General features: G+C 44.6%; 1 protein-coding gene across 4 annotated transcripts in view; it reads left to right on the top strand.

Moving 5' to 3' along the window:
* BCAS1 (brain enriched myelin associated protein 1) overlaps positions 1 to 12,933 on the top strand; it is a 59,618-nt gene that overhangs the window by 40,206 nt on the left and 6,479 nt on the right. For 2 of the 4 annotated variants that reach the window (XM_077335653.1, XM_077335651.1), the window contains 5 exons: positions 1,027 to 1,062; positions 2,242 to 2,466; positions 5,727 to 5,888; positions 6,923 to 6,988; positions 12,557 to 12,811. In XM_077335653.1, the coding sequence (XP_077191768.1) occupies positions 1,027 to 1,062; positions 2,242 to 2,466; positions 5,727 to 5,888; positions 6,923 to 6,988; positions 12,557 to 12,811 (744 nt within the window). The remainder of the gene's footprint in view (positions 1 to 1,026; positions 1,063 to 2,241; positions 2,467 to 5,726; positions 5,889 to 6,922; positions 6,989 to 12,556; positions 12,812 to 12,933) is intronic. The other 2 variants (XM_077335652.1, XM_077335654.1) reach the window with 2 other exon arrangements.

The raw sequence follows: 12,933 nt of genomic DNA, 5'->3' as shown, positions 1-12,933 counted from the left end.
TGACGGAGAAAGCCTTTAATCAACAACAATGAAAGACTTTCTGTGTTACTATGTCACTCATTTTTTAAAAGTCTCATTTTTAAGTGCTTTGACTTTAGTTCTCAAAATGGTAATTTTGGGCCTAGTGATTAATAGAATCATAGAATCATAGAGTTGGAAGGTACCTCATGGGTCATCTAGTCCAACCCCCTGCACTATGCAGGACACTCACTTCCCTATAATCATGGAAACATGGATCTGGGAAGACTATGAAACAATAGCATGGCTCACAACTTAGGGCCAGTAGAGCACTGAATACACACACAGCCTAGCTCTTCAACTCACTAATTCAGTTCTGAACAGAACTTAATTCCCAAGTAAGCATGTCATGGATCACAACCTAAAGTTTTGAGCATAAGGGCCAAACTGCAGTTTGTTCACAGCAAATCGAATGGCTAAGGAGGAAGTACTACGAGCAGTTCTGGAATGTCTTTGGTGATTCCCATAAAGCCTTGGCGGAATTATATCCCATTCTAATGTGTCCTGTAGTGTGGTAACACTCAACTCAGTCGTGTGCCCGAGATTATTAGCAGTGTATATTTGAAGACATGAAGACCAGCATTGTGAGTGAATTGTTGGTTATAATAAATAATGTTGCGGGAAATCCTTTCCAAAGGGTCCAAGCTACAAAAATGTATATCAGATGAAGTAAAAAGAGAAAAGTCATTTAACGCATTGATTTTCATTACCATAATTAAAGAACTAGGACAACACATGCATTTCTGCTAGTGACTGAAGCAATGGACTCACCAGATGATAATGTGTGTTGTGTACTAACTCTTTGTATGAACATTCCATCTCATCTCCTAACTCATTTTCCCAGAAAACCGAAGTGTATGTGGTTACCATGTTAGCCACCAGGCAAAATGCATGAAGTTGTACTATATAATAGATTCTTGAAAGAAATGAAGATGGCAAATAGCGTTTTCCAGTACGGAGTAGCAGTTTACCAGGGACTTGACTTTGTGTTTGTTTCCTCTATTTCAGTCCAAGAAAGATGCCCAGCAAACAGCTAATACCAAAGTGAGTAACACTGTTGAACATCGTTCATGTGGCCCTTGTTTTCCAATTGCAAGTATTTATGGTGAAAGTAGCCAGAATTGATTACCATGAGACTTTCATCATTGTCGCATGCCTGTCTTATTTACCTCTGAGGTTTCTGAGGATGACTGCATAGACCAGCATGAGATACAGTGGTACAGTTTCTTCCTTGCTATCACATATGAGCACCCTGATTAGCCTAGCTTGGCCTGAGCTTGTCATGGCTTAGGAGCTAAGCAGGGTCAGCCATGGTGAATACTTAGATGGGAGACCACCAAGGAATACTAGGGTTGCTACATGGAGGAAGGTAATGGTGAATTGCTTCAGCTTACCTCATGAATTAAATTATGGAGCCAGAATGATCCCTGGTGCAATTCTCATTTTCATAGGGAAATCTTCCTCAGTGGTTTAATATACAGTATGTTTTCCTAGTATTGGTCCAATACTTGGCCATTGTAGGCTTTGTCCATGGCTCCCCATTTGCTGCATTCAGTTGCATGACTCTGATGGTCAAGGGGATAACCATTATATTGGACCAATACTAAGAAAACATTATACTGCATATTAAGTCACTGAAGAAGATTTCCCTCCGAAAACGAACATTACACCAGGGCTCATTCTGGCTCCATAATTTATTTCATTACAAATCTTCATTTTGAGCCACTGACAGCTTGTTTCTCATCTCGGTGCATTCTTCAGCTGATTGGTCTTCGTTTTGGTGTAGAGCCAGTTTGGTGTAGTGGTTAGGAGTCCGGACTTCTAATCTGGCATGCCGGATTTGATTCTGCACTCCCCCACATGCAGCCAGCTGGGTGACCTTGGGCTCGCCATGGCACTGATAAAACTGTTCTGACTGAGTAGTGATATCAGGGCTCTCTCAGCCTCACCCACCTCACAGCATGTCTGTTGTGGAGAGAGGAAAGGGAAGGAGACTATACGCCGCTTTGAGCCTCCTTCAGGTAGAGAAAAGTGGCATATAAGAGCCAACTCTTCTTCTTCTGATCAGTTCATTTCATGTCTGGAATATCCCATGGAAGGGGTTGCAGCTGGATGGTGCATTGTTATTCTTTATCATTTTGTGTGGGATCTTTCCCATCAGTAATGTGGAAAATTGTTCAGCTTGTCTTTGATCCTACAAATTCTTGTGATGCATGCTTCTAGAGTGCTGAGCAGGCTGTAGCCACTGATACTGTGAAACCAGAAGTAAGCATCCCTCCATCTCAGGAGACGCCGGCAACAAAGCCGAGTACAAAAGCCCCCGAACCTCCAGTCCAACAGCAAGCACCCCCGGCACCAGCTGTCATCCCCAATGAAATGCCAAAAGAGGTGACGAAGGAGAGATCTGCCTCTACCCCCACACCTCTAAGTAAATTCTTTTGGAAAAAGGTATGTGTGAATCCTAGATATGGGATATATTCATTTTGTTCATTTATAGATTACATTTCTAGGCAGTGATTCTCAAGATGGAGAAGAATACTATAACGTTAACTATATAGAACTTTTCCACATTCTCATTTTTGTAAGTTCCTGTTTCTTTTGGGGGGGGAGGGGAGGGGGGTTGACTTCATGTACTTTGATCCCTCTAGTGGGCAATTTGATATTACACTGGTTTATGTCCAGCAGGTTTAAACTGCAGGTTTTTAAGGTAGACATAAATTAGTATAATATTGTATCAACCACTAGGGAGAGCCACGGTGGCTAGTGGTGCTAGGAACGGTGGCATAAAAACCTAATAAATAAGGAGAGAGAAAGAGAAAGAGAAAAAAAAACACATGCAAAGCAGGAAAAAATAGGAACTTACAAGCAAGGAAAATAAGAATGTGGAAAAGTCCTATATATTACGAAACAACAGCACCAAATCCAAAAGAAAAGAAAACAGTAATACTTCTTTGCAGGCAGTAAAGCAGCTGAGTCCAAAGAAAGCATATGTGAAACCAAAAACCTGCTTTAAAAAGGTCACTCTTTAAGGCCAGCTAGATCCTGACACTAGCAACCATTAAAAAAAAGCAACTGACTTGGATTCCAGGTATTCTGGGTGGGCATTTTGGCTGGTCTTCCTCAGAACAGTGACTTCGATTCTACAGTAGCACTCGGTCCCCATTATTATAAAATTTATTGTTCTTGTTATGTTTTCAGTGAACCATAAAATGGCCATTTGATTAGTTTTTCAGAGTTATTGAAGATCCCACATTCCCTTTGAACTGAGGGGTGTCTGGAATTTCCTCCCAGGGTACAATTGTTGTCAGTAGCTAAACTAAACCCGCTGCATCAACATACCCCGGGAGATGAATGTGTTTGTCCACAGCTGTAGCTGGAATAGCTGTAATCCGATCTACACTATAATGTTTAAAGAATGGACTCCTGGAAGACAGTTTCTGCTTCATTGAGGACGCGTCCTGCTTTGTGGAGAAAAGCAATTCTTGCACCTAAACAAGTGGGGACTGTTTTTCTGGCTCGAAGGAGCTAATAGTGTTACTGTAGAAACAGCAGCAGAGATGAATAGCTAAAGTAAGGAGGTTTTTAAACTGTTGCTACTGCCAAATTCCACCCAAGACATATTGAAAAAGTGAGCTTGGAGGGATGCAGTTTGACAAACAACACGTAAATATTGCTTAGGCTTAAATTATTCAAAGTCTTCCTGCGAGCAGGGACATTTAATTTCAGTTTTTATTAGTGTTTATTTAGTTATTTAATGGTAGTTGTTCAGTATCTTGGATTGGGGGATGTCTTCCTGCCTTTCTCATTCTGGGTTGTCTGATGTATTTGCAGGGATCCTCAACCTGTGGTCCTCCAGATGTTCATGGACTACAATTCCCATGAGCCCCTGCCAGCATTTGCTGGCAGGGGCTCATGGGAATTGTAGTCCATGAACATCTGGAGGACCACAGGTTGAGGATCCCTGTATTATAGCATTGCTGCTCGGTACTTTTTTTATGGAAGAGTAAAGACAGAGCCTTTTCACAAACACTAAAAAGACAAAAATAATGTCCACTGCCAAAAACAGACATGTCACAATAACAATTGATGGTGAAGAGATCAAATACGTTCAAGAATTCATTGGTCTTGGATCACAAATTGGTAAGAGTGGTGATTGCAGTATGGAGATAAAATGTCAAATTGCTCTGGGTTGTTCAGCAATGATGAGGTTGGACCAAGCATGGAAAAGCAAGGTCATAAGCCTGACTAACAAATGCACATTCGTTAGATCTATCATATTTCCAGTAGCCACTTATGGCTGTGAAAGTTGGACGAGGAAAAAATCAGACAAGAGAAGAATCAATTCATTTGAACTCTGGTGCTGGAGAAGACATCTGTGGGTTCCATAGACAGCATAATTCACAAACAAGGAAATACTACAGCACATAAAGTCTGATCTATCACTGGAAGGCAAAATCACAAAACTCTGGCTCACTTACTTTGGCCATACCATGCTATCCAATCAATGGAGACATCAATTATGCTAGGATTAGTTAGCGGGAAACCAGGCTGACAAAGGATGCGGTGGTTGGATGCAATCAAAATGGACACCAGCCAGAACATTGCACAGCTGAGGGAGGTGGTGATCATAGGGATTGTGGCAACAGCTGTGCCATGGAATTGCCAAGAGTCACTCAACTGAATGGTCTGACAACGACAACAACAAAAGAGAGAGCATCTTGAGAACTCACACTCAGATAAAATTAGGGGAAGATTGGAGGGAAGGGAGACACTGGCCCACTTTCGCCCCATTCCTAATTGCAGTCAGCAGCTCAGACCAAAGACTGCAATTTCCAGGCAAGCTGAACCCTCTTAGTCAGCCATGGGAGGGAAGGGGACAGGGAAAGAAGGGATGGTCCATACCAGCAAGAACAGGATGTTCCTCTCTCACTAGCTTTCTTGGGTTATGCTCCTTCCAAACTGGATCCTTAGAAAATCTCTCTAGCTCTTGGAGCATCTTGTCTAGGAGGAAAGAATCATAGAGTTGGAAGGGGCCATGCAGGCCATCTAGTCCAACCCCCTGCTCAATGCAGGATCAGCCTCAAACATCCATGGAGAAAGGCTGAAGAGTCTTGGACATTTCAGTTTAGAGAAGAAACGAGGGACTGGTTGGCCACTATGTGAGGTAGGATGCTGGGCTAGATGGACTACTGGTTTGATCCAGCAGGGCTCTTCTTATGTTCTCTTAAATGTTGAAAAGATTGGGGTGGGGGTGGGATTGCATGGGATTCTGCAGAAGTGGATGTCTCAATATAGCTAACTGTATTGTATAATTAGAGCCTCTTGTGGCGCAGGGTGGTAAGGCAGCAGACATGCAGTCTGAAGCTCTGCCCATGAGGATGGGAGTTTGATCCCAGCAGCCAGCTCAAGGTTGACTCAGCCTTCCATCCTTCCGAGGTCGGTAAAATGAGTACCCAGCTTGCTGGGGGGTAAACGGTAATGACTGGGGAAGGCAGTGGCAAACCACCCCGTATTGAGTCTGTCATGAAAACGCTGGAGGGCGTCACCCCAAGGGTCAGACATGACTCGGTGCTTGCACAGGGGATACCTTTACCTTTACCTTTATTGTATAATTGCTCGCAAAATTTACTTGGGTAATTTAAAAGATGGCATGAATCGTTTAAATTACTTGCTTTATTTTTTTTTTTTTTACTGCCCATGATCTTCAGACTCCAACCGATGACATTGAGGTCCTGACCACGGAGAGAGTGGAAGTCTCCCCTGAAGCCCCTGCAAGAGATGAAAAAAGCAGAAGTCTGGAAGCTGCAGAAACTAGGTCCAAAGGAGAGGAAAAGCCTTCCAAAACAAACCTGAGGAAATTCTTCAAGTTGGTAAGCAGGATATTTTTTTTTGAAAATGGAAAAAGTGCTCCAGGATGCTAAACTTTTCTGTTTATTCTGCCTGTCTCTGACATCTTATCCCATCCTTCCCCCAAGGAGCTCAGGGGAGGGTCTGCAGGTCTCCTTTCACCATTTTCTGCTCAAAACAACCCTGAGAAAGCTGTGGCAACGGAGGGCGGGAGCTGAAGGGGCTGGGCCAATCAGGGCAAAGCTGGCTGCACCCTGATTGGCCCTATTCTAACTTGGACAGCCAGACAAGTCCTACCCCCTAGGCTGTTTCAGAAATATATAGAGGAACAACACTGGATAAGGATTTGTTTTTTGGACCTATACCCTACCTTTACTTATTATTTATTTATTTGTTGGACTTATAGGCTGCCACTCTCTTGCAAAGCCTTTGGCCACCTAGCAACAATAGGAGATAGATAGATAGATAGATAGATAGATAGATAGATAGATAGATAGATAGATAGATAGATAGATAGATAGATAGATAGATAGATAGATAGATAGATAGATAGATAGATAGATAGATAGATAGATAGATATAGATAGATAGATAGATAGATAGATAGATAGATAGAGATAGATAGAGATAGATAGATAGATAGATAGATAGATAGATAGATAGATAGATAGATAGATAGATAGATAGATAGATAGATAGATAGATAGATAGATAGATAGATAGATATTTTTAAAACACTATGACATATCCCACTAAACCAAATTCTCAAATATAGATGATGATGATGATGATGATGATGATGATGATGATGATGATGGGGAGGGGGTGGTCATGTGGGGAGGGAGGCCCGTGCTGATGTTTCTTTCTGTGCTGTATTGGCCTCAACCCAGTGGGAGAGCTCCATTTTGCAGGCCCTTTGCACCCTTGACAACTCCAAAAGGCCTCTAATTTCTACTGGCAGCTCATTCCACCAGGCTGGAATCGGGGCTGAGAAGGCTATGTCTCTAGCTGAGGCCGAGCATACTTCTTTGGGGCATATAATCCCTTGTTATTTTAGTCAGGCAGAGATGATGCAGGTGTATCCCCTTCCGAAGAGGTAAATGGCCCAGCGCCTGATCAGCAAGTAAGTATCTGGATCCAATTTTGCCTTGGTGATGGGCTCAGCTCTACTCAACTTTCAAAGCTCAACTTAGGGCCTGTTCTCCAGCCAAACCAACCAAGCAGCAGCTGGGTAGGGCCCCTTTTGGAGTTCAGCTCACTCCAAGGTATCCATGACACAGGAAGGGAGTGGCATTCCTTCCTGGGCCCGTGCCCCTGCCAGCAGGTCCAAAACAGTGGACTGCATAGATGAGCCAGTGGCAAGTTCAACATGCGCTAAATTTGTGGTGATCAAACACGTGGAACCGGCCCTTCCTCTGCTGTTTTCCTATGATGTCACTGTTTCAAAAAATATTCTGTATTTCATTCATTCTGAGTTTCTTAATAATGTTTAATGCATCGTGGCACTGTTAGGTTTTTGGGTTTTAAAAAAAACACTTTGAAAGCAAATTTCCAAAATTAGTAAATTAAGAATGGTTCCACTTCAGTCTTCCTACATTGGACCCATTGGTCTGGTCTCTCCAGTATAAAATGTGGACCATACAAGCCATAGACTTGTCATTATTATCATATCCTTGCCTCGTTTTGTGTGATGCAAAACCCAAGATGCATCTACAGTTCCACAGGCTAAGCCCTCTAAGTCACTTGGACAAGATTCAAGTCCAGGAGCACCTTAAAGACCAGCAAGACTTCCAGGGGTCAAGCTGTTAAGAGTCAAAGCTTCCTTCATCAGACATCTCATCAGTCTTTATGGTGCTCCTTGACTCAAATCTTGCTCTTCTGCCGCAGACCAACCTGGCTGCCCATCTGAAATTTGGTTACTTGAATAAGAGGTCACCTGCCTATGGCTTGATCTCCATGAGACAGAATTCACAGAATGGGGGACCACTGACCCTGCCTGTGAACTCTTCTGCAATCATGTATCATTTGGCTGTGATGCTATCATCCTGGACTGGGCTGTGACATGGTGCAGAAGAACAGCTAGAGTCCAGCAGCATCTTAGGAAAACAAAAACATTTTGGGGGTATAAGCTTTTGAGAATTAAGGCTCTCTTTATGGGGCACAAGGAGTTTCAACCCCCTCCCCACACATAGAATCATAGGATCATAGAGTTGGAAGGGACTCCCTGGGTCATCTAGTCCAACACCCTGCACCATGCTGGACACCACAACCCTCTCGCTGACACTGTAACCTGCCACCTCCTTGAATCTTCACAGAATCAGCCTCTCCATCAGATGGCTATGCACAATAACAGCCTGGGGAAAGAACTATCTGGTCCTTAGCCAAAGGCCATGTGGCAAGCATGCCTGGTGCTCCTAGTTGCCTTCAAAGGAAAAGCCAAGTACAAGTCTCATAAAGAAATAGAAATCCATACTAACAGAATACAAACCAGCTTTGGCCATTGTGCAGACCTGTTGTCCGAATGGGGCAAAATACCGGGTCCCGAATGCAATTGTGGTGCAGCCTGCCAAACTATTTCCCATCTGTCCCAGGAATGTGAGCGCCGTGCCTTCGAGGGAGTCGCGACGCAGCTCTTTGTCTTCTCCGCAGCCCCGATTGAGTGGATTGAAATAGATATTAGTATTTAGGAGGATTGCCCAGTCTGTCTGCATAACCATTGTACCTACTTGGCGACCTCTTTTATATTATTATTCATTCTTCCTGTCTGTCACTCGGCCGTATTAAAGGGACATGCGTTTAATTTTCAGCTTCGAGTTTTGCAAAGACGGCACTGATGAGCAGTTTGTTTAGCCGACAGGTCCCTTGGACACAGATATGTAAAGGAGCCCTTGAACTGGCACAAGGCCCTAACAGGGGCACATCCCCCCTTCCACATTTGCATGTCCCATTTCTAACTTTGGGACTTGCAACACTTGACAGTTGCTAAGGGGAACCATCCCTGATCACTGCCACTTAACCTTACAGGGACAACACAGCAGACGAGTAAAGAAGGGGAAGAGGCCACTGGACAGCCATTGCATCTGTTTAGTGCAGGGGTAGTCAAACTGCGGCCCTCCAGATGTCCATGGACTACAATTCCTGGGAATTGTAGTCCATGGACATCTGGAGGGCCGCAGTTTGACTACCCCTGGTTTAGTGTTTCATTCTGGAGAGTCCTGTTTGGGGGAGCAGGCCCCCCCCCACCCCAATCTCATATGCTGGATCTTTGCTAAATCAAAGATTTCAGGAGCTCAGTTGATTCAGTTCTGAAGTCAGTGAGAATCTTTCCTCCAGCCTCTGGGGCTGATGTGAGAAGAAATCCTTAGGAAAAAATCACGTCATCCTGTTAATCTGGTTTCCCTTGCTCGGGAAATACTAGCTGCTCATGAGCTGAGACTGGCTGTCAGGCCCAGATCTGCCGTGACAATAGGAGGGATGAATGGACGGTTCATTATTTATAGCTTTCATTTTGGATTTCCTGATCTTGCTTCCATGGAGAATAAAAGTGTCAATTTCAGGCTTTAAAACATTAATATCGAGACATTCTGCAGATTATCTGCCTATATTCTATGATTCTATGATTCTATGATATTGTTTTCCCTGATATTCTGGGGGGAGTTGCTGATATTCCGGCTAGTCCAGGGGCAAATCTTCGGCTGAAACATGAAATAAAAGACAGGCTGAAATTAACTATAATTAATGTCAGCGTGAGGCATGAAAGGGGACACGGGAGAGGGGAGACTTTGCACGCAAGAGAAGAGGGGCTCCAAAGAGGGAACTCACAACTCCGAGGCCCATTCTGAACCTGCTAACCAACGTTTGAACTTCAACCAAAACTGAGACCCAAATAACTATTCATTTTGTAGCTAGCAATGAGGCACACAATAAAGGACAGGTTTGGAGGCACCAGCAGGGGTAGTCAACCTGTGGTCCTCCAGATGTCCATGGACTACAGTTCCCATGAACCCCTGCCAGCGTTTGCTGGCAGGGGCTCATGGGAATTGTAGTCCATGGACATCTGGAGGACCACAGGTTGACTACCCCTAAGTTAGAGGAAATTTTCATTACTTACAGCTTTTAATGATCTCAGTGTCCATGCAGACTCCCAAAGAGGGTTGTGCAATCTATAATTTTTTTAAAATCCAATGAAATGTTTTATACACCAAGGAATGATGCACCAGTGTAGTCCTGTCTAGAGTTGCTTCAATTTATTCTGACTGATTTCAGTAAGGGTCTAAGTGGAGTCTGCCCTGAACTGGATAGCTAACCAGATCATATAAGCCAGGGATAATCAAACTGCGGCCCTCCAGATGTTGCTGGCAGGGGCTCATGGGAATTGTAGTCCATGGACATCTGGAGGGTCGCAGTTTGACTACCCCTGATATAAGCTAAGCAGGGCTGGCCCTAGCTGATATTAGGATGGGAGAGCTTCAAGGAATACCAGGTTTGCTGAACTGTTTCTCGTCAGTGTAGCCCCAATATGTGGATTTAAATATCTGCCGATGGACCCACACTTGACTATTAGATATAAGATATGATGATAGTAAAAATCGAATGTTTGATGTTTTCCCATACACGTCTCATTTTCATAAATATTGAGAGTCACACCAGCTAAAAGCCAATTTTGAAGAGTCTATGGCAGGGGTAGTCAAACTGTGGCCCTCCAGATGTCCATGGACTACAATTCCCATGAGCCCCTGCCAGCAGTTGCAGTTGCTGGCAGGGGCTCATGGGGATTGTAGTCCATGGACATCTGGAGGGCCGCAGTTTGACTACCCCTGGTCTATGGCTTGGACCCATCCCCAGGCTGACTTTCTTGCCACGCAGTTCCCACCATAGCCTGAAACACTCTAATTTGTGACACTGCAAGTGGAAGATCCTCCGCCCATTGGAAATGCTAGACTGGATCCACAACTATGTGTCTTTTAATTCCTGACTTGGACATGACATCCAGGACTGCTGGGTATGGACTGGAGTGTAGGAAATGATAAATAATAATGAGAAAGCCATAACAATTCGCAATGCTCTCTTGGAATGCAGAAATACTAACGGTGCCACTTACATTCTCATTCTTTCAAAAACTGTATCACTGTAAATCGTGAAAACCTTAAGCTTCGTCTGTGTCCTGCTCTTTTTTCTTCCTTTGTCTGGCGTAATAAATTGCATGGTAATAGTTGTTGCTTTGTGCAGACAAACAAAAAAACCCCACTTTTCTCTGTTTGCAATTTGGAGCAGAATGTTCTGCGGCACTGGATTTTCCTTGATCAGATCATGCCTTGTCAATTTTCGGGTGGGAATATTTTCACTTGATGCAGGGGAAATCTGCTCAGATCACTTTTCCTTTCTGTAACCTGCTGGTGTCGTGTATCTACTGTCCTTCAGATCTCTTTCTCCCCACTCCCTCTTTTTCGGTTTCTGGCTTCGTGGCTTGGGACGAGAAGTACATTGTCATACTGTTTGGTTGATGGTGTTGCATGTCTGTGAAAACTTCCTTGCAGGGATTCTACGAACAGGTGTTAGGGACAAATTCTTGTACGTTAGCACTTCTGTTTGTATAAAGGGTGGTTGGAAACAACTAAATTTGATCAGATGGAAGTGTCAACTCAAGAGGGAGCATGCTCTGCAGCGGAGGCAATCTCACAGGTGCCCAACTTGTTCGTAGGATCCAAGCCTCTTTATCCAGGGGTCTGTCCAGGTGGGCTCTTCCTGGGCTCTATGGCTGGCCCAGGGCAACATACACGGAGCAATGTGGGAAGTTGCCTTGGAATATCTTTTCCCCATGGGGAACTGGCGCTTGAAGTCAGCAAAGAGCAGTGCATGCCCAATGCTTGCCCCCTGCCCCCTTGCCCCCTGACCACTACTGGCACTTGTGTGGGCTTTCAGTACAGCCATCAGATGGAAGCTACCAAGAAAAAAAGGGAGCCATGTAATCGTGACTCTGAACCTGGGAACAATAGCCATAATCACGGTTAAATTGTCATCATCCACACTGTCAAGAAATGCTGAAATAGCCCAGTCAGCTACCCAACTAAGAGTCTTCTGGACATGCCCCATGTCTTTTCTTTTTCTTCATTACGCAGGAAGATATAAAAGAAATGTGTATAAAGAAATGCTCTGCAGGTGGTGCTGTTTTTATGCCCCTTAAACAATAGCTTGGGGGGGTTAGGACAGGGGTAGTCAACCTGTGGTCCTCCAGATGTCCATGGACTACAATTCCCATGACCCCCTGCCAGCAAACGCGTTTGCTGGCAGGGGGTCATGGGAATTGTAGTCCATGGATATCTAGAGGACCACAGGTTGACTACCCCAGGGTTAGGGGGTCACACTGATGTTGCACTGGGGAATCAGGCTGTTAATTGTAAACAGCGTGGGAGAAGATGGGCACTGCCTCCAGACTCATGCTACCGTGGCCGTTTCTGAGCCGAGCCCCAGTGGCTCAGGGGTTCGGCTCAGACCTGGACATTGGCAGTGGAGAAGGAGGCCACAGGTGAATCTTGCTTGGGTGGGCAACAAAACATTTTGGGACCAGCCGTGGGTTTCCCCCTACTTGATGTCAAGGGGCCTAACTTTAATTTACTTAACTGGGGATTCTCCCGCCACATCAAATGCATTTCTAATAAAATGAAATAACTGCTGTTTGAAACTGCTTTAGACACTGGATTTCCCAGACAGGCCCTTTGCCCAGGCTGAGAGCAGAGAAGCTGCAGGTGCACGGAGTAAAGAGAGCTCAACGGAGGCCCTGAACCAGCCGAAAGGAAGCAAACAGGATGTCAGAGAGCAGCAAGAGCCCCGGGAGCAAGAAAGAGCCGAAACGGACTCCCTTCAGAACGGAGGGGACACGACAAAGGAGAGCACTCCTAAGAAGATAGAGAAGCGCCAGTCGTTCGGAGGGTTTTTTAAGGGCCTTGTACGTGACCTTTCACCTTTCTTTAGCAATCTGCACCTGGCCACAGTGCCCGGGAAATCTTTCTTGTGTCCGCAAGGCAGGGCGTTGGGATCCACCCCTTGTAGCCATAGAAGCGTTATATG

The sequence above is a fragment of the Paroedura picta genome, chromosome 4 (assembly GCF_049243985.1).
Source record: "Paroedura picta isolate Pp20150507F chromosome 4, Ppicta_v3.0, whole genome shotgun sequence".
Taxonomy (NCBI): domain Eukaryota; kingdom Metazoa; phylum Chordata; class Lepidosauria; order Squamata; family Gekkonidae; genus Paroedura; species Paroedura picta.
The sequence above is the reverse complement of the archived record's forward strand: the minus strand, read 5'-3'. Positions and strand labels throughout refer to the sequence as shown.